Raw genomic sequence first — 26,582 nt, 5'->3', positions numbered from 1 at the left:
AGATGCAAGGCATACAAATTACTTACTCATCTTCATAAGAATTACTTTTTTAGATTAACAAAAAGAGCAATGGTGTTATAAATATTGTTAATTCCCAAATATATATATATATATATATATATATATAATAACTGGATGCAGTAAATTGATTAAAGCTAATTAGTGGGAATCTGTTCATGGCTTTAAAATCATTGTTGATGGGAATAAGTTGACGCTATGTCAATGCAAATCAGATGACTTTCATAACATAACCTGTCATTATAAAAAACAATCTATCAACTTTCAAGTCGTATTTCACATTAAAATAAGCATTGAAAGATTTATCATATCATGAGAACAACGTTAATAGGTTTTTCATATTATAGTTTGGTTCTTAAGCAAAAGTGTGTTGCACTTAAGGAATTTCAAATTATTGGTTTAAGAATCTTGATTAGATTTTCTAGACATAATAAACATTGAAACGTAGAAGAAGATTACAGCTTGATTAAAAAAAAGAGAAATAAAGCATTTGATGCAAAAAATGGAAATATTATTGGTGTCAGCATTTCTCATATTATCTAACAATCCAAAAAATAAGCAATAACAATTACCATAGAGAGGTACCAGTAATACATAACAAATGTACTTTTAACACTTAAGTGATAGGGAAGTTACTTCAATTCTTGATGGACACGTAGACACATTTGATCAAAGTGAAACTTCTGAAGAGACACCACCTCTAGCATATAGCTTCTAAATGTCACAAATGTAGATATGTTCCACCATAAAAAGATCTTCAAAAACCTGCATACTTTAAAGTTAGTCTACAAAGATTAAAAATAAAGAAACCGACACAAAGAAGAAGGAAGAAAGTTCGCATCACACCTTTGCATTTTGTTGCCGGAAACCAAGTAAATATTAAATTATGTCCACTATCCACAAAATTTGCATAGTTACTAGAAAAATTAACTTTTGAGAAGGCAGGATGATGTTAAAAATAGGGACTGCTTGTCGGCCGGATTGTACGGATAATTTCACTTAAGCGGGCACCCCTCCAAAGTGCAATGAAAGTCACCAACCAAGGCTATGGATCTCATCGATCACCCATTAACCCCGTCAAGGTAAGTATGTTGACCGGCTAGCTCAGCCCATTAGTTATGCTGCAGCTTTTGCTCCGGTTTTCTCTTAGATGCCGATGTGGAACGAAACTCATGAGAGTTTTATCACTCTAAATCAGTTTTTTTCTTTTTCTACTTGATGGATTGTATCTTTGATTCAACAAGTGCTTTTACATTTTGTTTGGAGGTAATTACGTATTATTTCATAATGTATCGTATTGTGTTGTTTTGATGAATACAATGTCTTGGTACATTGCATTGTTTTTCGTTATTACAAGAAAAATAGAATATAAGGCAGAGTTGTTATTAAAAAAAAAGATACTATAAAAGTAAAGATAAAATGAAAGGAGATAAAAGATGATAAAGCGATCATACTAAATCGATCGGAAATGAAATCGTTACATAATGATGATTTAACGATTCAATACAATAAATTTACGTAACAATTTGTATTTAAACTAACAATGTAATACAATAAGTAACAATCATCCATATAAGCTGTTTACAATATATTTCTACTTGTAAATAATCGTACGTGCTTGTTAATTTGACGAAGTCATTTTTGACATTTAATATCTTAAAGAGTTTACTTGTTACAGTTTTTATCCAAAAAAAGAGAGAGAGATATTTTCCCATAAATTGATGCATTTTTTGTTTTTATGGAAGATAAATAACAACAGATTTTAACATTTCTTGCAGAAATAGAGAAGGAGAAAATGATAAAATGCTATAATTTGTTTCAGCATAAAACTTTCAAAGAATCTAATAATTATCTATTACACGTTTTAAAATCCCTAACTGAACTTTTTTCCTTGTAAAGCTAAAAACACAGGTACATTATTGGTTCCTAATTCACAAAGTAAAATTTTGGCATTCTCAAAACCTAGAGAAAAAAAAAACAATTTTTGCACTTCCACAAGCACATACAATACCACTTTACATGTAGTAAATTAGATGCATCTCATATACTGGCCAGTGTATCAAAGTAGTATATTCGAGTTTCAGTAGAATATTGCGATGCATGTCATACTTATTGCTCTCGTGGTCTGGCAAGCCAAAGAGAACTGAGAGCTCGAAGACGTGAGAAGTACTCACTTATTGCAAGAAGAGCACGGGCTGATTGTCTGGTTGTCAATATGCGATGCATATGTTGCAATGTTTGTTGACGCAGGTTGTCCGCCTGTAAAAAGAGCCAGAAAGATGCAAAGACTTTTAGCTTCACGTATTTTGCCTCCAGAGACGACATAAAACTAATATAACAAACCAGAAATCTCTGAACGTGGAGTTGCTACAGCGAAATGAACATGAAAGGCTATCTTGAATCATACAATTGATACGCATGCAGATGACAAGGCCAATTGATGATTTTAGAACGTTTTCAAACATAAATTTTGGCCTATTTTATGACCTCATTAAAGGAGATAAAATAGGACAAGGTACCCAGAGTTCAAAGATCAATAGAAACAAGACGTATACTGTAGTTTCAGTGAAGGCGCTACTTGAGTTACAGATGATTTTAGAGGTTTCAAACATAAACTTTGGCCTATTTTATGACCTCGTTAAAGGACATTAAAGAGGACAAGGTACCAGAGTTCAAAGATCAATAGAAACAAGACGTATAATGTAGTTTCAGTGAAAGCGCTACTTGCAGTTACAAGACCTCCAGAGTAACTTTTGCTTGCCCCCGACTTCCATATGTTCAAACAACTGAACGAGCTTTCGCAGAATATCCATCGTAAACAATTTAAACAAATAAAGAATAGGAAGCAGCACACAAAATAGATTTACCTGACGGAGGAAACCTTCAAGAGTCCCTAGTTTCCCCATAGCCATTGCCATTTGACCCATATAATTAGCTACATCTCCTGATGACCCTTCAGTAGCAGGAGATCCGTTGGCTAATGTCTCCGCCAAGGATTGCTGCAACGCCTCCATACCTTGTGAGAGAGCATCTTCAGCTTGATGAGATGATTGCTGCAAGTTGTAAATGCCAGCTAACTGCTGCTCGGTCAGAGGCTCTAACTGATTGACTAGAAGCTGCATTACCGAAGAAATCATACAATGAGAAAAATACTAAAATAACACATAATTGGTTATAAAGAAACTTGTTTACAGCTTAGAAACAGCATTTTGAACTTATACTATACAATTATGATGTATTCAACTTTAGCAAAGAATGTTATCTACAGTAGCAACTTGAGGTTCTTAATTTATCCACTTCAGAATGACAAATGAAAAATGATACGAACAAAATCAAATATGATGTACAGAACTCATATAAGTCCTGCACAAAATACCATGAACGGTCAGAGTGAAAGCACATTAACATCAGATGCAACTGGAAGTCTGCTAACATCACCAAGCTGAAGAAGCTCAGGAAACCTCGTCCGGGATGGATAGAAATAACCACACAATTTTATCCAAGCTTTTGCTTCTAGAAATCAGGTCTCTTTAGAGATACTATTATGCAGTGAACACAAGAAGAAAATCAAGAGCTTCAATACAAATAATTGCAAGTCCGTGCCATTTGAAGGAGCATCTCAGACCTTACCTATTATACAAGGTCACGAAACTACAGCGATGGTGTTATAGAAGATACAACAGCAACAACAAATCCAGTGTAATCCCACAAGTGGGGTCGATGGTGTTATAGAAGATAGTGACATAAAAATGCAATTGTACACTGCACGGCACCTCATTCATTCGGAAAGTGAAACCACCCAATCCTTAGCAAGTATTCTAGATTTTCACAAACATAAATCACTGAAGTTCTACATACTACTAAGAACTTGTTAGAACTGCTAACAACAGGACCTTTTCATACATTATCAAGAAGTATAACATCTTTTTATAATCCTATACTGGGAAAGTCTAGATGGGCAATATAGAAGAACAGATGCAGAAGGTCACCTTAAGAAGTTCTGAGGGGCGGAAGCCACCAATCCACATAAAACACCGCTCGGCAGGGGTTTTCCACATCCCTGACAAGACATGGAATACGTCCGCCTTGGCTGCATTTCCTTTCACCCTAAAGACCTCATCGTAATGTGCAGTGACATTATTCACAATACTTCGCAGTTCAGGATCACTTGCATGTGAATTGACAGCTGTCCTTAACTCATTAATGTGTTTGTTGTGTTCTTCTAACCATCGACTATATTCTGCATCAAATGCTAAGGTCCCTGCAGAAAATCAGCATCTGAAAGGTTATCTTAGCACGAGAAAACAACTTTTTGAGTGCAATCAGAGACTAGATAAGGGGCTAAACGTTGGATAGACTGGAAAGAGAGAAACCCAAGAATTTATGAAGATACTAGCAGCTCCATTCATAAAATTAGGATGAAGTGTCTTAGTCCCTTCTACTTTTGGTGTAAACACAAAAAAATCACGTATTAAACTGAAATGCATAAAGCAGCCACTGACTCATTCATTATCTTTATCATAGCAACCATCACAAGTGTGAGAATTATGAACATCGAACCAAGTCCATGCACATTGAGGACCAATTGAAAGTTGCAGTTTACATTGTTCCTAAATGCAAAATTTAATGTCATCCACAGCGTATCGACACACAGATGGATTTCACAAGTTATCTCATTATTTGAGTCCAGTAAAACAGGGAAAATCAAGAAAACTAAAGTTCTACGATCTCCTTCATGTAGAAAAAACACATTATTTCCGTCTTATTTGCTTCCTAAAAACAGACCACGCAACACACAACATATGAGAGACGAACTATTCCTGGAATGACTGAAGTACATATTGGACGAGTTTAAGATAGAGATAGCCATCATGTATGAATGTCTGTTTAACTTCTATATGACGGACGTTTTTCTGTCTAGTGAAACCAACCATTCCGATTTCACCCAAATATCCTAGAACTACTGTCATTGTCACCTATGAGAGGCACAACTAGATGATCTTAATGATATTATAGCTGATACAATAAAGAGTATTGACAAACTTTGGCAGTTACAACAACAACATACCCAGTGTAATCCCACAAATGGGGCCTGAGGAGGGTAAAAAGTACCCAGACCTTACCCCTACCTCGTAGAGGTAGAGTGACTGTTCCGAAAGACCTTCGGCTCATGTGCAACAAATAAAAGTAGTTATGAAAAAGGAAATACAGCAGTGGAGAAAACAGGTCAATTAATATGGAAAGCAGTACAGGACATCCAGAAAAGGAACAGTAACAACAAGGAAATAACACGGTAACTGAAACACAAAAGACAACAGATTGTAACAGATCAAATGCAAGAAACATGAAATCTTTTTTTTTATGACGAGAAACACGCAGCCTGACGAGAAACACGCAGCTGCTACCCTTTGGGTGCGCACAGGGTAAAACCCCCACTCCTATGTAATAGCTCGCAAACCATACAAAAGAGGTAAACCACACTAGGCAAGCTCCGTGCAACGAGCTCGACCCAGAAGGCAAACCCCTTGCTTTCGCTGGCAGGGGGTTTCGAACTTGAGACCTCCAACATGGAAGTCCGAAGCCCAAACCACTGTGCCACCACCCAATCCTAGCTCATTTTAGTATCAAGAAGCGATACTTCCTCAACAGATCTAGAAGAAGCCCAGCAATTTTCTTGTTTGTTGATATGAAAAAGGGCACACAAGTTCAACGACAAGAAAAAGGCATACCACTGGCGTTCGTTCCGTTTGATTGATCTGCCATGCTTGAAATGTACTTCCCCTTCAGTTGCACAAGAACCCAAAATAAGAAAAGATTGTGAAACCTCCTCAAGTTGTCCTCCCGAAAGCACGTGAAAGGAAGAAGCCAATACCTGTTGACGTGCTCGCTGAAGGTCCTGCTCCAACTGCGATAGCTTCAGCCGGCTATTCTCCAGCTGTTGAACATATGCCTGCAGCATAAGCAAGCACTGAATTAGTCATTTAAAGACGACTGAGAAACAATCAGCTGACATATTCTCTTCAGCATCCCTCATCTACTAAATGACAAACTAGTGTGGAGAATGAGAGAAGCAAGGTTTACTTTTTTCCTCAATCTACTTTTTCTAGCAGCTTCACGATTTTGGGCAAGTCTCCGTAATGTCTGCAAGCAGTGATAACAAGCAAAAAGAATATCAGAAAGGAACATGAGTTCTCCTCTTCTAAGACTAAATAGTAAGAAACGGACCTTTTGATCCAAGACTTTTTCTTTTGATTTGTCACTGGAATCAGAAGCTGCAATACCCCTGGATTGACCCGTCTCAATCTGCTCAATGGAAAAGAATTTTCATACATGACTGAAATGTAAAAACACAAACTGGATTATGATAAATATTTCTCAATCTGCATAATGGAAAAGAATTTTCATAAATAACTGAAATGTAAAAACACAAACCGGATTCTGATAAATATTATATTTTCAAGGAAAGATATTTCCGCTTATTTTGTCAAGCAAGCAATAACAATTATTGAAACTAAAAGGTCCACAAACAATAAAAAATCGCCCTGTTACTTGAGGAAAATTTTTCTGTTACATGTACAAACTGTTCAGTTCAAGTAATAACTTATTTGAGAACCAAAGACTCCAGTATGAAATTAAAGTGATGAAACCTAGACAATCAACCAATTATTGCTCAGTAACAGCTGGTTTGGGATTGGTTAACATAAATCCACTGCATCTATTCCACTTATCCATTTCCTAATAATACAAATAATTGTCATATATTTTGGATTAATAATTCAATAATACACCCTCCATTCCATTTTTTCTATTTTACGGGTCGCAGAGTTCAAGAATTTGACTTATATGACAGTGGTGACAATTATTAAAGTTGTGATTGAAAAATTAATTTAATAAAGAAAGCATAAGATTAAAGTTTAAAATTTGAATAGCTTAACGAAATTGGATTCTGGACAGTTGTGAAAGTTGCAGGGATGGAATGTGTCAAACATTTTGAGACATCCCAAACAGAAAAGTGTCATATAAGATGGGACAGGAACAGTAAATAACTAATTATTTAAGGAAAATGGGGTTTTCTATGACCAGAGATTCTCCAAATTTTGTATTTTTTCTTACACAGACATACAAGTGCCCAAATCTATGTTGCCCGGACTCTTCAAAATCCCTGCTGCACCACTGTCGACACGACATAGGTGTGGGTGTGGGATCCCTAGCGGATTTGGTCAACTTATCCTGGGTACTTTTGACACATTCTAGACTGAGAAGTATAGATTGATTGGGTATTTAGTTTGATTTTTGGTTTATATATATATATATATATATATATATATATATATATATATATATATATATATATATATATATATATATATATAAAGTATGAGAATCAGATCATTTTCAAAAAATATAAAATATGAGAACCCTTTTTATTACACTGAGATAAGAAGAAAATATTGGTGTTTATAAAGAATGAAGTTTTAATAATTTTAGCTCAATAACTTTAACTAATTGAAATATTTACTTTATATATCGTAATAAACATTTATTGGTCATATTCCAGCACCCAAATCCGAACTCGAATCCATAACCCCAAATCCTAAAACTTATGTGATAAAGAATCCGAACTTTAGATCGGCACAGAGATCGTATACCCGCAACCCGAGTCCGACCAGCATGGGCTGAAATAGAACAAATTGACTCCATAAACATTTCACTTTAAGTGCAATAACAACAACCAAAACCGCGATCCATACTTGTTGGTTCGCCTAGATGGCCCCTTGACCCTTTGCTTCTATTAAATTTTATTCTTAGTCAAATCAAGATTGATTCCAAGAGATCCCAGATCTTTACAGACCAAAGAGAAATGGACTAAGAGAGACTAAGCGATGAAACTGAGACAAGCAGAGTAAATTACCCGTTGATTTCTATCATCTCCATCCATGTCAGTTGAAGTATCAGTGCGAGAACCAGAATCTGCCATATTGGACTCACCCCAATTCTCAGGATGTGCGGCAGCTGCAGGAACTAGGTTTGATTGCAATTGTATTATATGAGATCCCGGAGCAGCAGTAGACAAACCTGTATTTGAAGGAGCTAAATTCTGCAAGCTCAATGGGAAAAAAATATATCAAAATAGGCTAAATGTCTTGCCCTCAGACTGTGGACATCTCTGGCAATATCAGATTCACAGTTTCCACTTCTCTTTAGGAAGAAATGTGGAGAGAATAATGCAATGATTACCCTATTGATGGTTCCAGAGACGTCAAAACCCACTGCTGGATTAGTTGCAGATGTTGAATTAAATAGGGGACCTAAACCAACAAAAGACATATTCATCAATCATACTACACGGTCTTCACATAAGTGAGATAAGTTCCTGGACAATCATGGTTCACGTATAACAAAACACTAGAAAAGAAACCAAGTGCTTTTCAGTAAAATCTAGCATTCCTACTACAATTGAAATCAAGCTCAAGAATACCATTGCAACCACAGTTATCTAATAAGGGGGATCCAGACCACCTTTCAGCATCAGCCTAAACATTTAAGTTTAGTAATATCAGTATTTGGAGAACAGCCATCCAGTTTATTAGACCATAAGTTAGCTCTTTCACCTGGAAGCTACATTGACAGACCAGTTTTGTCTTTTATGAAACTTTGACAGACCAGTTTGTCTGAAGAGCACAAAGGAATAAAAACCCAATTATTCTTGTCCTTCATGCTCTTCAACATTTTTTAGTTATTGTTTGCAATATTTTCACATTACATTTGATAGGTACTCTCTTTGTTTCAACTTGTTTGTCTAGTTTTGACTTGACACGAAGTTTAAGAAAGTAAAGAAGACATTTGAATCTTTTGGTCTTAAACTCATAAGTTGAATGTACCAAAATGCCTTTTAATCTTGGGGTCTTAAACATGACATGTGGAATGTTGAAATGACAAAGTTGTCAAAAAGGGAAAGAGGCATCCTTTTTTAAATGGATTACAAATGAACGTAAGACAACCAAATTGAAACAGAGGGAGTACTATCTTTACATTACATTGTAATCCAAAAATGAAACAGAACTAGATGATGGTGATTATACATATATAGAGATCAGGAAATAAGAACAAATTGTACAAATGACTATCTGGTACTTAACTTATGAAGTCCGTGCTTTTGACCTAATTTTTTAAGGGGTAGTTTGGTAGGGTATATAAGAATAATGCTAAGAGTGTATTGGTAATACTTGCATTATTTATGCTTGCAATAATTATGAAGATATATTTCTTATGCATTGTTTGGTTTGATGTAACTGGTAAAGTTGCTGCCATGTGACCAGGAGGTCACGGGTTCAAGCCTGGAAACAGCCTCTGGCAGAAATGCAAGGTAAGGCTGCGTACAATAGACCCTTGTGGTCGGGCCCTTCCCCGGACCCTGCGCATAGCGGGAGTTTTAGTGCACCGGGCTGCCCTTTTTGTTTGGTTTGATGTACTAAAAATAGCATGCATTGCATAATTTTTTTAAAAAAAAAATTATGCACAAAGATACCCTCCACAAAGATGGTGGAAAAGATGTAAAAAAGGTTTTCAGGGGCAATTGGGTCTTTAACAATGTTAATGCATGCATTACATCTCATTGCATTACTAATACCTAGAAATCCATGGTATTAGTAATACACACTTAATACATGATAGAGTGTATAACTAATACATAGCATGAAAAAGTGTACCAAACAAGGTACTACTAATACACCGAATTAATGCATGCATTATTTTTGCTAATACACTCTACCAAACGACCCCTAACAGTGCATAGAACTAACCCAAAATTTTTAAACACCAGCAAAACAGAACATTTTCTTGACACCGCTACTTTTGTATGGAAAAAAGTCATGTGTCTTGCACCCATTTTAGGACATAAAACCAATTCCCATTTGTTCGTTAGTGCCAAATCCAATAGAATAGGTATATTAACTCTTATTTAACATCGTCCAGAATAGGAAGACCCAGTTCAAGATATATCAAATATTTGGAACAATGAACTTAGTCTTCTTAATTCAAATTAGCTATCTCAATATCACAAAACATTATTTACTTCATATACTATGCGCTCGAATATATTTTCCAAACTATAGATTTATACATAGGAATATTACTTTTTCGTAGATTATCTATAAAGAGGTTACTCCATATACTATGCGCTCAAGTATATTTTCCAAACCTATAGATATCTACGTAGGAATATTACTTTTTCATAGATTATCTATAAAGAGGTTACTTCATATACTACGCTCAGAATATATTTTCCAAACCTATAGATATCTACATAGGAATATTACTTTTGGTAGATTATCTATAAAGAGGACTTGTGTGTTACATTACCACGTCGGACAAGGATATTAATTTTACCTTCTTTATATGGTCTTCCGCAACTCTAACCTAATGAACCAGCTTTTTGGGTATAATTATGCCCAAGGTCCGTTGTTCTTAACATGATATGATGCAAATCCCTGATGTTAAATTACCCAATGTTGGACCCTCATGTCCACATATCTCTATATAATCTTGAACTCTCACTAACGTTTGGAATTGAGATAAGTTCAAAGTCCCACTTTTCTTACTACTTTTAGACCTAACAAGAGTACAAAAGCAAAGAGAAGCCCTATGCCATGATCAATCTCTTCAGCTCATTTAAACTTTTCAGAGGTCTCAACTACCCAAAGATAATTTGCACGGAATGTAAAACTTACTGATAATATCATCTGTACTGGTTGTTTACAACGAGAGAGCCCAAATGCTCACTAGAAACACTAAAGATAAACATACTTAGTGCCTATTGTAAATCCGTTGCTTAAAGAACGCTCAAACATACAATGATTCTTTATCAGATGACAGGTAGGAAAGAGAGGCAGACCAAGAACATTCAGGAGTATCTTTAAAATACATACTTCGATTAACATTAGCACCATCTCCAATACGGAATCCAAGATACTGCTCAAGCACCCCAAATTCAGACATTCGAGAAGTATTTGTATTGTTCCCTTCTGTGCCCCTGAAATCCAAAATTACAGCTCAAAATATTATTTAACAGGAACAAATAATTTGTGATGTCACCTGCATATACAGCATATCAGCAATGACATACTATTATTCTAGATTTACACTAGCACGGCAATTATTCAGCAGGAACCCTGAGAAACAACCTGACTATGAAATGATTGAACATTCTTTCCTCTTCTTACTAATTTCCCTTGTTTCTATGGATTAGTGGAGGATTAGTAAAAAAGCTGATTTACCTATACCACAATATGGACAGACGGGAGCGGAGCTAAAGGGGCAGAATGGGGTTCATTTGAATCCCCATCCCAGGTAAACACATGATATATAAAAGGTCAAAATTATTTATAAATCCCCTTAGTGGATATCCCGCCTCCGTTGCTACCAAGAGACTATCCTAAAACTCATAAAGTAACCTTTCCAAGCTAGAATTGAACAGTAGGTGAGTTCTATTTTTATTTACATGAACAAATAGAAAGATGTATGGCTTATTCCCTATAACAACAATTTCAAAACTTGACTCCTTCAACATACACATAAGAATAAACAGTAATCCCCATCCGAAACAAATTCAATACTAACAAATATGCAAAGAACTAACTAAAATTTACAGAAATAAAGAATTAGTATGTTAAGAGATATACATGTGATTTGAAACTGGTGTCTGAGAAATGAAACTTGGCATCCCAGAAGTACCACTCTTATTGCCTTTTGTACCAATCTTCACAGCATAATCAACAATCCACAACCTCAGTTCAGACACTCAAAACTTTACACAAACAAAATTAAACCACAAACCCTCTTCAAATAGATGAAGAACCACAACTATTAGTTGACTAAGTACAAAAACTTCCAAAATCCACCTCTTAAAACTTTAATACACTCTAGAAATCCACCGCTAAATATAAATCAGACAAAATTAGACCATTGAAATCAAGAAAACCCCCAAAAAAACAGCTATGAATAAACCCTCACTTCACAAAAAACACCAAAAAGGTCAAAACTTTAACAAAACCCAACTACCCCTTCATCAAAATGAGTTAATAGCTAATACCCCAAAAGCTGAAATTTATAAAAAGACCCCAATAAAATTGAATTTTCTATAACCCCACTTTGTATAAAAACTAGTTTAAGCAAAGTTGAAGTGATTCAATGACTGGTCAGTGAACAATTTCAAGTTGAGTTTTCTGTATAAAGATTCATCTTTTACACAAAATTCAACGAACCCAGAATTTATTTTTGTATAATTTTGCTTAATATTATTATATATATTTATGACAACGAAGAACGAGGGAAAGAGAGAGGAAGAAGACAGACGTGACGTTTAGATCATTCCAAACTACGCTAGCCCCCACGTCATTTTCAAAATGAACCTTTTTTTTTCTTTTTTTCCAATTTTTCAAAGCCCACCCATATATCACTATCTCAACATTTTGATAGTTGTATAAATTGTGAAACAATGACTCTGTTTATTTTTATTTGTTCACTATTTTAAATAATTTTAATATTATTTATTTTGCAAATCATTCTCCAATTTTAAGATTATATATATATTAATTAATATAAATATTGTGATGAAATATATATATTTTATGTAAAATTCAAAATAAACTAATAAAAGTGAACGGAGAGAATACATTTTAATATTCCCAAATTATTTAGCGCACTTACATATACAATAATCTAATTTCTGATTCTCCTCACGAGGTTTTGGAAATTACACCCAACACATACCCAAAGTTTTTTTTGTTTTCACTTGCATCCTTTTATTTGAAGGAGTTGGTTTTGACTAATATCCTTAATTGTGATTTTATTTTATTTTAGGTTGTTATATACAGCATTAAAAAATTATATTGAATTAGGAATATGTCAAGGGTAAATTTAGAGAAAAAAATTAAATATGTTTTTGATTTTGTCAAATAGGTAATTATTTTGGACAGAAGGGAGTATGATTTATTGTATATTTTAATATATTTATCTGTCAATTTATAACGTTCGTAATTATTATCTTTTATCTTAAATATGTTTCTTAAGTTAGCGATATTTTGTATCATAAAGGAATTAGTTTGATTTAGTTGATAAGATAGAAGTCACGGAAGGGTATGTTTGGAACTTATTTCAAGTATTCATATGGGACCTTTTCAATTGTTCAAAAATATGCTTTTATACTGTCTATATATAAACTCACTAGATAGTTTAACGATTTGAACATTTTGTTTATTTATGTGTCTACACGGACAATCATTAGTTAAATGACATATTTAATACAAAAGATAACAATGAAAGCTTTCACAGACGGATAAGTAAACAAAAGATAATTTTAAGATGAATCAAATACTTCGAGAATAAATTTAAATAATTTTTTTGTTTAAAAATTATACGCAAACTCATTTCATATTTTCTTTTGTATTTGAATTCGATAGCCTTGATTTAATTTATTGTTAGTTGGAAGCTTTTGTTTATATTAATTTAAAACACGATTTAAGAATGAAGAGATTTCAATCACCTCATTATATATTCGTTGATGGTTGAATTCTCAGTGGGAGTTTTGATATACAATATAATACAAAATGACTATCTACTGCTTTCTAGCTATTCTTATTGTCGACCTCCAAAACTTTCCTATCTAGGGTCATGTCTCATATCCTCGATGAGCTAGAGATATATTATGTCATGTCCAATCACTTCTTTTAGTTTTTTCTTTGGCCTACCTTTACTTCTCTTATAATTTACTATAGTTAAACGTTCACACATTCTTATTAAAACCTCCACACACACCTTCTCTTCTTATGAAAGAAACATCTTAATCTCGCTTCACTCGTATTATGCTTCACAAAATTACACTGTTGCACTAATTGTTTAGGCTAATCATAGGTAGATGATCGTTGGTGGATGTGGCTATACTAAATAAAAGTTGTTGAAACTTTGGAATATACAAAAAGAACAAGAAGCAAAGTTTGTTGAAAAGCCCATAAATGAAAATAGTAATGATTAAAGCATCATAGTCAAACATATGATAATTAGTGGCTTTAATAGTTGTCAATAAATGTTTCTCAAAATAGATTTGGTTATGTTGACCAAAATCTCTCACCCTACATGTCTAGATGTTAATACTATTGTTAGCAAAAAGACCTATTTTCAATCACAAACTAAAAACAACAAATTATTACACCATCCCAATTTTATCATTATATATATTTATTGAGCCAAGAGTCTTTCGGAAATAGTCGTCCTATCTTGATAGGAGTCATGTCTGCGTACACTTTATCCTCCCCAGATCCACGTTGTGGAATTTCACTGAATTGTTGTTGTTGTGTATATATATATATCATTTCATGTTTATCTTTGTTATTTTACAAAACTTTAATATAAAGTAGGTAATTCACGCGTGTTCAAATCTACAAGTAAAAAAATTCAAATCTACCTTTCAATTTTTTATTATAATATAAAATTATCTTTGAGCTGAGACTCTATTATAGATCACGGACCAAAACGACAAGGATAATATTAGACCAAAACTTACAAAGGATAAAATTACTTAATTTCAAATAGTACACAAGTAAAGTTGACCATTTTTTGTTAAAGAAAGAGAAATATAGTGGACCAATTTATAATTAACTAAACTGTATGGGTTACTTGGTCAATATTGACAAATGTTTACTTACTACATTTGTATTTCCTTTTCTAGCGCCGCCTGACAAGGGAGATAGATGCTTCCCAACAAAATATCATTTGTACCAACACAAAGTAATTTAATAAATTATTTTCATTAAATTATTAGTAAATAATTTAATAATTAGAAAAAATCAACTTTTTCCAAGATACGTTAATTAATTAAATTATTGCTATCGGTAAGCATTAGAATTATATTGAATTTAAATTCGTAAATTAATTTAGACTATATTAAATTTTAAAAAATAGTCTAAATGATGTGGCGATTCAAGTCAAATAAATGAGCCACTAAAAGCACACCATGTGTCAAAGTTATATGGCAATCCAAGTTAAATTAAATGAGACATTAGAATCATGTCATGCGCCAAAATTAGGTGGCAATCCAAATCAAATTACATAAGCCACTAAAATTATGCTACGTGTCAAAGTTATGTGGCAATCCAAGTCAAATTAAATAAGCCACTAGAATCATGTCATGTGCCAAAATTAGGTGGCAATCCAAGTCAAATTACATAAGCCACTAAAATAATGCCACATGTCAAAGTTATGTGGCAATTCAAGTCAAACTAAATAAACCACTAAAATCATGTCACATGTCAAAGTTATGTGGCAATTCAAGTCAAATTAAATGAGTCACTAAAATAATATCACGTGTATATGTGACATGTTATGACCAATCAAATTGAAGCTTTTCACCATAGGCATCTGATTGGTCAGTTCAAACCGACTAATCAAATGACACAAGCATATCACTCCCTACAACTATAAATAGGGGTCCTCATTATTCTCAGAGAGGGGGGAGGTTTTCAAGAATAAGAAGCAAGAAGAGAGCTCGTGGATCAGAGGCTGCAAATTCTCTACAAAGTTCAAGTAATCAAATTTAATTTCAAGTTCAAGATCAAGAACGAAGGCAAATATCAAAAAGTTCGAGATCAAGTTACTTGTTCATACTTATTATTCGTCATAACCGTACAAATGTTCGTGACGAGTAATTTAAATCCAAATTTGAAGACGAAGATTCAAGATCAAGTTATTCAAGCCCTTGACTCTAAATCAAATTCAAGTTCAACATATTTCATATTATTTGAAGAATCAGAGGATTATCATAGAGATTGTAACACGCACTATATTTTGAAATTAAATATTATTACTTCAATTTTCTAATCTTGATTATTTATTTTTCTCGACTCGAAAATTTATTGTTTACACTATCATTAGAAAGATATTTATCATTAGCCTATTACCTTGTTGCTTCGTGATTTTTCACTAATGCATTTGCAGGATTTGTTAATTAAATTATTAGCAGAATAACAAAATTTAGTAAAAGTAGTGCGATGCAATTTTTTGATAACGGATTCAATTAAATTCATTATTTTCGATAATAAAAAAAATAAGTTTATATAAAAAATTTATTAAAATTATAATAAATACTAATTGTGAACTTATATTATTTAACGAATACAATCAATTCTACAATAAAAGATTCTAAACATAGAATTTGTCATATTTAAATATTGGATCAGTTTTTGTATATCTTGATATTAGTGGAAGAAAAGGAAAAGGTATAAAACTTTAATGGAAGTAAAGTAGGAATCTTTTTTTGATAAATACTAAAACCATTCGAAAAAAGTAATAGTTCCAATATTCCACGTAAAGCATGATGAGATTGAACTCTTCTGTTTGAAATTATAGTTGTTTTCTGGGTCGCTAATCGTTAAAGTTAAATTGAATTAGATTAATTAAAGTACAAATTTTAGGAATTACATAATATAAGGAGCAAATTATATTTTATTCCTATCATTTTTTTAATTACAATAATCTCTTTATTTTTATAACTTTCGGATACATAACTCATACGCCGAATACATTACTGCAGATACATAATGTAACAAGGTGTTACGTTAAAAAAGGAAAAAAAATGGAAAATTTCATAAATTAAGGAAAACAAATTGATATCAATCTAATCAAAAATGGTAACTGATTCAAATAATTCAAATTTTAAAAATCCCATAAATTAAGCAAAACAAAAAGATATCAATCTAACCAAAAATGGTAACAGATTCAAACAATTCAATTTTTAAATTTTCTTCTCTCAATTCTCTCTCAAATCATAACAGATTCAAACAACTCAAGTTTCAAATTTTCTTCTCTCAATTCTCTCCCAAATCATAACAGATTCAAAAAAGTCAAAAACAATAGATGATACATGATGAATATATCAATGTTGTTGAGACAATTTGAAATCTGGAAAAATGAGGTGAGATATGAACGATACAAAAGTAGTGAAATAGTTGTTGGACAAATAAATGCTTTTTTGAATCTCAAATAAGCAATTTCAGCTGAATTAGAGATCGATGAGTCGAGGAAAATTTGGAGATCCGACACATCGCAGAGGTAATTCATCTCCAATGATTATTAGGAATGACATACGAGTAAAATTATATGTTAAGGTGACGAAACAAGAGCCTGGATTTTCAATGTATCCGCTATGCATTGATACAATAGACAAAAATGCTGAAGAGATACATAACTTTGATGGATCATCCATACCTTTTATAATGTTGTGTAACCGTTTTTGAATTGTGTTTTCGAGATTGATAGATTTATCATGATACATTACTATTTATGTATTTTGTTTAAATTGTTAAGTACTGTACTTTTACTAGATACATTAAATAAGTAATTGTTGCTCACAAGATGTTAGGTTTGAGATTGATAGATTACTGTGTGGTAGTTTCTATGTATCAAATACATTTAGTTCAAGTTTGAAGTTATGTATCATGCCCAAAAAATTAGTGCATGATACATTATTATTTATGTATCTTATTTTGTTTGAGAAATATTGTATTTTATAAAAGGTACATTTATAGATGTAATTGTTCCCAATAACATTTTTTGTGTGTGATACATAACACAGTGGTGATTTGATATGTATATGATACATGTAATAAAATTAAAAAATCATTGAATTTGATATATATTATGTATCATATACATATCAATTAATTTAATTTACAGTGTTGTAGCTATAGAACATTAGGATTTATGTATCAAGTGTATTTATTGGGTAATGTGTACATACACATAATCTTCTAATTTGAATAAGTCTGAACAAAAATTAAAAACTGCAAATACATAACAACAACTGATACATGGTAAATTATACAAATTATAATAATTATGTTTCAGATAAATAATTAAAGGCGTCAGGCACACAAGTTGAGATATGAAAATAGACGAGAACCCATATATATCATAAAAAGATTAACAATAAAAAATAAAAAAATCAACGAGTTGCTCTATCAATATTGTGTCATATACATAAATATGAATATGATATAAACTGATATTGTTATAAAATTTGATAATGTCTATAAATACATAGTTTTCTAGTTAAATAAGTTTGATTGTATGTATATTGTAGTAAAAAGATAACGAAATTTGTAATAGTATAGGTATGAACATGATACATACTAATTTGTATTTCACTAAATTAAGCTGATGTATCAAAATAAATATTTGAACACGATACATTGTGCATGATAAAATTATAATGTATCATAATGTTGAAATGAAGGCATTATACATTAATTTAAGAAATAAAAATAACTAAGATACATTTAAAATCTAAATCCATATGTATCAGGAAAAAAAATAACAACAAAAAATTGAAGAAAAAAGACAACAATTTGATCTACTGAAAACAAAAAGAAAATGATGAATAAATTCTTCGATACTTTCTCATTTGCTCTGTATCAACTCTCGTAGCCTTTTTTCATTTTCAATAATGACGTCACCCATGGATCTAGACCCAAAGTCCTTACCGGAAGCCACCAACAACTTGACATTTTTCTCCTTTTTTGGAGCGTTTTTCTCACAATCGATTTTGAAGACGAAGATGCATCCTTCTTTGACTAATCATTGAATTCAAATCGTGATACATTGCATAATGGTTCTCTTCATGTATGGGTAATGTATTAGAACATTGAAGCAACTAACATAGACAAAATTAGAAATCAACATAAAATAAATACACCACAAATTAATACCTTTAGGTAGTGTAGGGTGAGAAATTGCAGATCCAACTTGTCTACTCTTTTTTGTGATTTTTTTTCACATTCACTTTAGAAGTCGAAGGTACATCCTTTTTCGACTTCACCTTTTCCACACTCTAATTCTTCATTGATAATGAACCGTGCAATCGTTTGGATATATTTTCAAGAAAATCATCGTCGTTAGAATCATAAACACAATCAATATTATGTGATGCTAACTGGGTAATTCAAATACTAAAAAAATGACCTTTATCCATATGTATCAAAACTTTGTAGATGAAAAGTAAAAAAAAAAATATAGAACAAAAAATCAATGAACTAAAATATATTGAAGAAGAAAAACTACCTTGAGGAAATTGATATAGAGCCCGTTTGGATGGGCTTAAAAAAATAACTTTTATGTATGAAGTGTTTTTAGAACTTTGAAGTGCTGGAAGTTATTTTTATAAATAAGCAGTTGAGTGTTTGGATAAAAGTGCTTAAATGAGGAAAATGATGTGAATTTTAGGGTTAAAAAAATAAAAAGGGTAGTTTGGAAATTTAGTTAAAATATAAGGGATATAAAAGTAATTTTCATGGTAAAAGAAAATGTCTTTAAGCACTTAAAAAAAAAGTTAGGAATTCTAACTTTTCATTTTTGACTGACTTTAAGAACTTTATGACTTAAAGTCAGCATTAGGCAAACACATCCAAAAGCTAAAAAGGGGCTTTAAGTTGATTTTGACCAACTTAAAGCCCATCCAAACGGGCTCATAGATTGATTGGAGAGAGAACAAATTTGAAATTGTGGGAAATAACTACTGAGATTGAGAGACTGAAAATAGGGAGAGATTGAGATTTAGGAAGTGAAAATAGGAAGAGATTGAGGGAGTGAAAATAAGAAGAGAAACGCGTAGAATGGAGTTGAGGAGTTATGTATCTGGATCAGTGAAATTTTAAGGAAAAAAGAGGAATTTTTATAATATTTTAATATGGTAGAGAATAATAGAAAATATGGTAAAAAATGATGTGTAGATAGATAATTTTTCCTTAATTAAATAATTTATAATAATATTCATAAGTTATACAAAAAATATTATAAGATGGAACTGTACTCATGTCAATTTGATGAAAAATATATATTTAAATTATTAATTAAAGTTCATATAATTTAATTTTCAAAAAGTAAAATATAACAACTAATTTAGATCGGAAGGAATAAATAAGTGCATTGGTGTTAGAAGCTTCGTGGATGTACAATGACCAAGTTACCAACAGTCAAAAGATATACTATTAAAAATGACTAATTTCTAAAATTGACCAAAAGTTGTTAAGTTTAAAAGCAATTCTAATCTAACTTTTTCATTTCTTTCTAGACAAGGAAGAAGAGAAATTGAAATAATTTAGAAATCAGTTAGAATTATGCATGTATTAGTAATGTAAGAATTAGTTATGAGTAAATTTATGTATTATTTTATGTAAAAATTAATTATTCATGTATTAGTTATACGTATAAGTTATTCCACCTTTAATTCAACATAAAATAATACATATATTCACCCATAACTTATACATATATTAGTTATGCGAGTTTCTAAATTGCAAATCAAACACCGTATTAATTTTATACATGAATAATTTACCTCTTACTCAGCTACCAAATAATTTACATCTAAATCGGCCACCAAACGACCCCTAATGTATATAATACATGTATACACAAGTTAAAATCATATCATGCAGTAATTATATATTGGACTATGTTGAGTAATTGTATGTCTTCTTTGCTAGTTTTAAATGGAAATGAAATTTCAACACAAGAAGAAAGTGATTAATTTCAATTTTCTTGCTAACTTCTACAAATTTTGGTTTTGTAGATTTTTATTGGAGCCAACATGCACACACGTCAACTAAATTCCATGAGGTACTCGCTATCTCCCACCAACATAGTTACCATCCAGTCTCCACTAAAGCTTGGACAAATGCAAAGAAATCTCCCATCAGCATAATTATCGAGTAACTCTGGCCACTTCATTGACTAATAGGCTATACACACGAGTGCAGACTGAATGTATAATTATAGCCATTCACTTGGTATCAAATATAGTTATATTGACAACACCAAATTTCAGTTTTGGCTATAGAGATAATTATGCCACAAGTTCTAAGAACTAACTATTGTTAAGTGTCATACATAAGAAAACTTTAAATTGTGAAGCATACACATGGTGAGGCCTGCTTAAGAAGTTTCTTTGCCCTCCCCACAATAGATTATTGATACTACATCGCGTAGAATGTCCATAATATGCCTGTCACGTAAAGGACAGTACAGTCCACGAAGCATGCCGCGTTCATGCAGGGTTTAGGGAACGGCCACACCCCAAGGGGCTATAATGTGCATGTCATTATAAATGAAATCACAGTTACAGAGGAAATCATCATCTGGTAATCTAACTAATTTGGTTACTCCACTAATTTGTATAACTTAAAATGTAGCTTAGCAAAATAGAAAATAATGAAGATGGGGATAATTTTTCTTGTTTCTTTTCTTGCTGATTTTCCTTCAGTCTCTTGGAAAGCAAAGAACCAGATAATAAATCATCAAAACATGATGACCATGTCATGCTCCAATTTGTAAAACGACATTACTTTTCTGCAGATTTATAGTTGACATAAGATCCAACTTCACAGTTGTTTCTACCCGTAAAAGTTCTAATAAACTTCAGTCTTTGGTAAGGGAGGACTTAAGAGAAAAACTAGTCATCGTCGTTGTTAATTGTGCTTACCATACCACCCTCATGCCACTTCAAAAATCCTTCTTCAAGGGCCTTTCTCATCCATGGGTGCCGGCAACATTCAATCGCCTCAGGAATTGTCAGCCAACTTCTTTTCCGGCGGCTCTGTTCTGGCCAACAGTCAAGCTCTTCCTTCACAAACAAAGCGAACATGGCAGCTCTACACAGACCTTCTGGACTGAACTCGTCTTGAAGTGTTTTGCTTTTAAAGGGGTAGTATCCCAAGAAATGCTGGAAAAGAAGAGGCATAAATCCGATGTATACATGGATAACAAAAGACAAGGAAAAGATGTCATTTCTAAAAACGCTTCAGCCTACAAGTTATTTACACAAGCTACTTCTTTAAAGATAAAAAGTTTGCCGATCAAAAGAGGTTACTTGGAAGCTTTATGCTAACTAGTAAGACACGACGAACATGACAAAAACCAACAGGAAAACATGATGAAATGAGCACATCTAGCAAAACCCACTAAAACATGAATTTTTTCCCCACTAAAACATGATGAACCTCCATGCAACAGGGAAGAACATATTTTTGTGGGTCCAGATACTACAGAATAAATGAAGAAAGGATACACTGATCTCACCACTAAATCCCCACGAACTCCAGCCTCCTCTATGGCTTCACGAACAGCTGCCTCTTTAACCGTTTCATCATTTTCCCACCCTCCCTGTATATACAAAGACAGAAATGTCAATCAAAGACATCTTCTCAACTATAAGGCAAAATAAGCATGAACAAAAAGAATTAACTAATCGTATTCCCCAATATCACGGTGCTGCTAATAACCAAAAAAATAGAAACCAACACAAAAAGTTTAAGAAAAGAACAAGAAGTCTATCGAGTCATGTGTGGTGCCTGGAAAAGAAAAAAAGAACCTACTGCAAATGCCAAACTTGGTATATTTCTGATTGTTAAAACATGGTAAGGTTAAATTTGACTGCAAAGTGGATCAAAGTTAGCATATCTCTTAATTATGAGGTTGAAATACCAAGTGGTAAAGAGGACACAACCTCTAGATCCATCAGAAGATAAAGTCACATGAGTTAGCTTAATGCTGGCCCAATAAAATACTTTAGTCATTTGAACTACCATAAGTGTATTGCTTGAAATCCAATAGAACAATTCTCACCTTCGGAAACAGAAGACCAGGCCCGCTCGTAGAGTTTATCATCAGTACTTCAACTATCTTTTCAGATGTGTCACCACCATGTTCTTCCATATCTCTGAACCTGAATGGTATACACCTGTGACAACTCTCGCTATAATTCAGATTTCAGAATATACAAGTTCCAAGGCAATATTATTCTGATTTCAAATGCAAACCCAGGATGTTAAAGCAGTAATTGCCACGGTTTTCAAATCTTGAAGAAGCAAAAAATCTTTGACAAATGGAAGTCGTCAAACGACGTAACGACTACCAGGGGACTGAGGGCCTGTTTGGATAAGCTTTTTTTAAGTTGGAAATCCTAGCTTTTCACTTTTAGCTTTTTAAAGCCGTTTTGCCTTAAAATGAGTGTTCAAAAGCACTTTCTTCATTTTACCCAAACACCATAAAAAAGCTTAAAAGCTATTTTAACTTAAAAAGTACTTAAAATAAGCCTATTCAAACAGGCTTTGAAACACATATAAAGATGTTGCGTACTTGTGAAAGAGAGACCCCAAAGACAAAAGTCAGATCTACCACCTGAATTATTGAGAAAAAGACATCCACAAAGTGAACTTGAATGCCAACTTTAAAAGACATGATTAGTATTTGATTAGAAGAGCTAAAATTTGAGATTTGAGCTTACTTCACTTTTTACTTTTTAGAAGCCAAAAGATTAAGATATCTTTTCTCCATAAACATCACGTACTACTTCTGTTCTCAGAGCATTTTTTTTATGAGAATCATATTCCAATACTTTCTAGCCATGCAAGGATTTATCTTGTGTACCTAAATTTTTCTTTGTGCAGTTGCTTCTCTATAACTTTCCAAAGATAAGATCAAATATTCAATTGCATAACATACTCTTAAAAGAGTCGAACATCAAATTTTAACTTGAAAATCAACTATTCTTAACAATATACAACATCAAAGCCCCACTCAATGTCACCATGCTAAGTTGCAGCCTGAACAGCCCAGAACTAAGCCAAACTCTAGTGCTAACAAGGTGCAATGCCCATCAACTACGAAAGAGAAGCAATCCTTCCATCAGTCTTTTTCCTTCTCACATTTTTTTCAGCTGAAAAATTATCCCATCCCATGGCTATTTCGGTGAAGTCATGGTACTAATTTTTGATCGAAATAGGACGAATGAATTCTTTATTTGCTGTCAAGTAGCTCTGGCACTCATAGCTCTCATATCTTTCCATTCCTCTGGTGGATAAAGGGAGTTTCACTACATGTTTTTTGTACTTCATTTATGTTTTTAAGTCATGGCTTATGAGTTAAGACTCCATCTTGAAGAAGATGTTAAATAGAATAAGAACGGAAACTTGGAGATAGTATGTGTGGTGGACTGGTGGGAAGAATAAGGATAGCTTCCTTCTGATTGAATCGGCAAATGAATTTATAAGACAATATAGTTGGATACTGTTTCAATCCTATAACCCCAATTTTGATTTGTAATAGCTTATTTGATGACAATCTGCATCCAAATTTTATCTTATGCTCGTCATAAAGTTGTGTAACTGAAAAAACAAAAAACATAAATAAACTGAAAATAGACAGGGTCACTCAATTCCTACTCCAACTTTCCAAGAGTCATTCTTCTGCTTTTACCTCCTCAAATTTTACTTCTTTTTTGAATAAGCAACTAGAAGAGAACAATGCCAGCCTATTCCCATATCTTAACAGTTCTTGGGTACTACTCTTCAGAAAAGACTTCAACTTTTTCCCACGAGATACCTCCCATCTCCCACCAACAACCGATACCAGGTAACTCTGTCAATCCACCAAAGCTAAGACATGGAAATCTCTGTTGGGATTTGGACCTAAACCTCATGGTTCTCAATCAACTTCACTAACCACTAGGCTACACCCTTGGGTGCGAAAAGCCTTCAACTTTTTGAAGATACTAAAATTTATTAGTCCACAGAAAGCTGAAAAATTGCCCCCTTTCTTAAAATCAAACTGCACAAACCCAACCCTGAAACAAATGCAATCAAAGGAAATACTAAAGTGAAGGAACAGCAATCCATCTTGTTCCTTAAAAAACCCTCTTCATCAATAGTCTCATTATACGTAAACACCAATGTAGAGATAAAAACTAATGAAAAAATAAAATCTTGAAGAGAAAACTCAGAAACCAAACATACCCACATTCAACAGAAAAATTTCCCAAAACCAAACAGAACCCAAATGAGCAAAAACTGAAATAAATCCAAACAAAATAGAAAATTTAAACATAAAGAACAGAAAAGAGAAGTACCCAGCAATTAGTCGATAGCCTTCTTCATATCGCTGTTGATGCCGACCCGTCCGAGCAACCAAATCAGACATTTATATTCAAAAAATAAGTATTTATCGATAACTTTATACAGAAGCAATGCCTAAACCTGCTTAACCATATTTTCCAAATCCCCCTTTTGATAAATCAGCAAAACTGAATCGCCTTTATCCCTTCTGCATTGTAAAGAATCAACCTTTTTTTCCCTTCATAAACAGCAAATTAGGTTGTACCCATTTTCTTGGTTTTGTCAACAAAAAAAAATGGTGAAAAGTTAGAAACAATGGGAAAGGAAAGAGAAAAAAGGGAAAAGGATGTTAAAAGCAGCGCATGTATCGGAGTAGCAACATGGGAGTCTGAGGTGACCAACCCAGGCTGGGATGGTTCAATATACTTTAGCTAGACGTATCCGATTCGAATCTAATGATATTTTTTTTATCGACACTTCGAGCTTTGAATAAAGTTACAATCCCGAAAAATGAATTTGATAAACACAAATATATATTTAGTCGAATTTCAATGAAAACATATGCTTGCAACCCATAAAAATGTGAGTGGTTGATCAGCCAATTTTTTTATTCTGTACAATTCGTATTTTTATTTCAATACAATATTTTATTCACTATAAGATGACTAAACTTTAATATTATTTAATTTATCCATACAAATCTTTTTTTCAATGTATCAAAATTTTTGTTAGGTCTACATGGATTTCAAAAATATTATAAGTTTGGTAAGACAATTTCTGACTACATGTAATTAATTTTAAATATATTTACTCTACATGTTTTTTTTTATATTTATAGACTAGTACATGGATGTCAAATATGATTAAATCGTCTCAAATGATTTTTCTTTCATTTTATTCTCATGTTACTTTTGTATGTTTTGCTGGTTGTGAAATGTGATCATTTTTATTTATGACGAAAGATACTTTCATGATAAAACTCATTATCAGTATTTAATAGCAATTCTTTTATGAAATTAGTACGTTTTTTTTTTCATAATTAGATCTCATTTGTCCACGAAATTCACATATTTACGTCCATATTTAGAGGACTTCAGTATGTTTTTCAATTGTCACTAAAGCTTATGAAAATGTTTTGTTCACTTTGGTTTAACAAATCTCGCGGATTGGATTATGTCATTATCAAGCCTAATAACATGAGTATCATGTCTTTAGTTTTCTTTCGTATTTCGAAATTGAATTCATTTAAGGTGTCATGTTCACCTCTTCTTTGAAGGCTTACCGACATAGAAGCTTGTTGGTCCTTTACTGTGATTCGTCCTAGTCCATCCACCCTCCATCACTCCTACTCAGCGTCATTGTTGAGGTTTGTCCGACCATCATATTTAAGGAACGTCACGCTCTATTACCAAATGTAACGGCCCAAGCCTAACTATCAAGGTACTGTCCGCTTTGATCCAACATTCTTTTGGGTCACCTCTGAGCTAATGAGCCTCATGAATTCGCCGCCCCTCAACAATTGAATTCTAAAGTTGCCCTTATATAATCTTTAACTTTCTCTTCTCATTCTGATGACAGATTCGTCTAACGCAACTCTCACAGCGAATCCCCTAAGTGTGATAAATG

The 26,582-nt window shown here is 32.8% G+C and overlaps 2 protein-coding genes across 2 annotated transcripts; both read right to left on the bottom strand.

Moving 5' to 3' along the window:
* Positions 1-1,817: 1,817 nt before the first annotated feature.
* LOC129876035 (TGACG-sequence-specific DNA-binding protein TGA-2.1) lies at positions 1,818-12,390 on the bottom strand. Its single transcript, XM_055951323.1, has 11 exons — positions 11,700-12,390; positions 10,947-11,050; positions 8,257-8,327; positions 7,931-8,116; positions 6,244-6,321; positions 6,100-6,159; positions 5,891-5,968; positions 5,748-5,799; positions 4,008-4,279; positions 2,886-3,134; positions 1,818-2,277 (listed from the first exon to the last, which is right to left on the bottom strand). The coding sequence occupies exons 1-11, from the start codon at positions 11,738-11,740 to the stop codon at positions 2,128-2,130; spliced, it is 1,341 nt and encodes a 446-aa protein (XP_055807298.1). The 5' UTR covers positions 11,741-12,390; the 3' UTR covers positions 1,818-2,127.
* An 8,897-nt stretch (positions 12,391-21,287) lies between these two features.
* Positions 21,288-25,415, bottom strand: LOC129876463 (nudix hydrolase 16, mitochondrial-like). The gene is made up of 4 exons (XM_055951912.1): positions 24,971-25,415; positions 22,690-22,804; positions 22,144-22,227; positions 21,288-21,787 (listed from the first exon to the last, which is right to left on the bottom strand). Exons 1-4 carry the CDS (start codon positions 25,039-25,041, stop codon positions 21,518-21,520), a joined length of 540 nt encoding a protein of 179 aa, XP_055807887.1. The 5' UTR covers positions 25,042-25,415; the 3' UTR covers positions 21,288-21,517.
* Positions 25,416-26,582: the final 1,167 nt, after the last annotated feature.

Source organism: Solanum dulcamara, chromosome 12 (assembly GCF_947179165.1).
Source record: "Solanum dulcamara chromosome 12, daSolDulc1.2, whole genome shotgun sequence".
In the NCBI taxonomy this organism is placed as follows: domain Eukaryota; kingdom Viridiplantae; phylum Streptophyta; class Magnoliopsida; order Solanales; family Solanaceae; genus Solanum; species Solanum dulcamara.
This window is presented reverse-complemented; position numbering and strand designations above follow the sequence as displayed.

Bases quoted from the DNA above. Each gene is read 5' to 3' on its own strand.
- LOC129876463 (XM_055951912.1), bottom strand. From the start codon at position 25,041: ATGTCTGATTTGGTTGCTCGGACGGGTCGGCATCAACAGCGATATGAA. The intron at 22,805-24,970 runs GTACTTCTCTTT...GAGTTGTCACAG, and splicing joins GGCTATCGACTAATTGCTGG to GTGTATACCATTCAGGTTCA. The intron at 22,228-22,689 runs GTGAGAATTGTT...TTGTATATACAG, and splicing joins CTGGTCTTCTGTTTCCGAAG to GGAGGGTGGGAAAATGATGA.
- LOC129876035 (XM_055951323.1), bottom strand. From the start codon at position 11,740: ATGCCAAGTTTCATTTCTCAGACACCAGTTTCAAATCACAT. The intron at 11,051-11,699 runs GTATATCTCTTA...TTTGGATTTCAG, and splicing joins ACACCAGTTTCAAATCACAT to GGGCACAGAAGGGAACAATA. The intron at 5,800-5,890 runs GTATTGGCTTCT...GTGCAACTGAAG, and splicing joins TTCAGCGAGCACGTCAACAG to GGGAAGTACATTTCAAGCAT.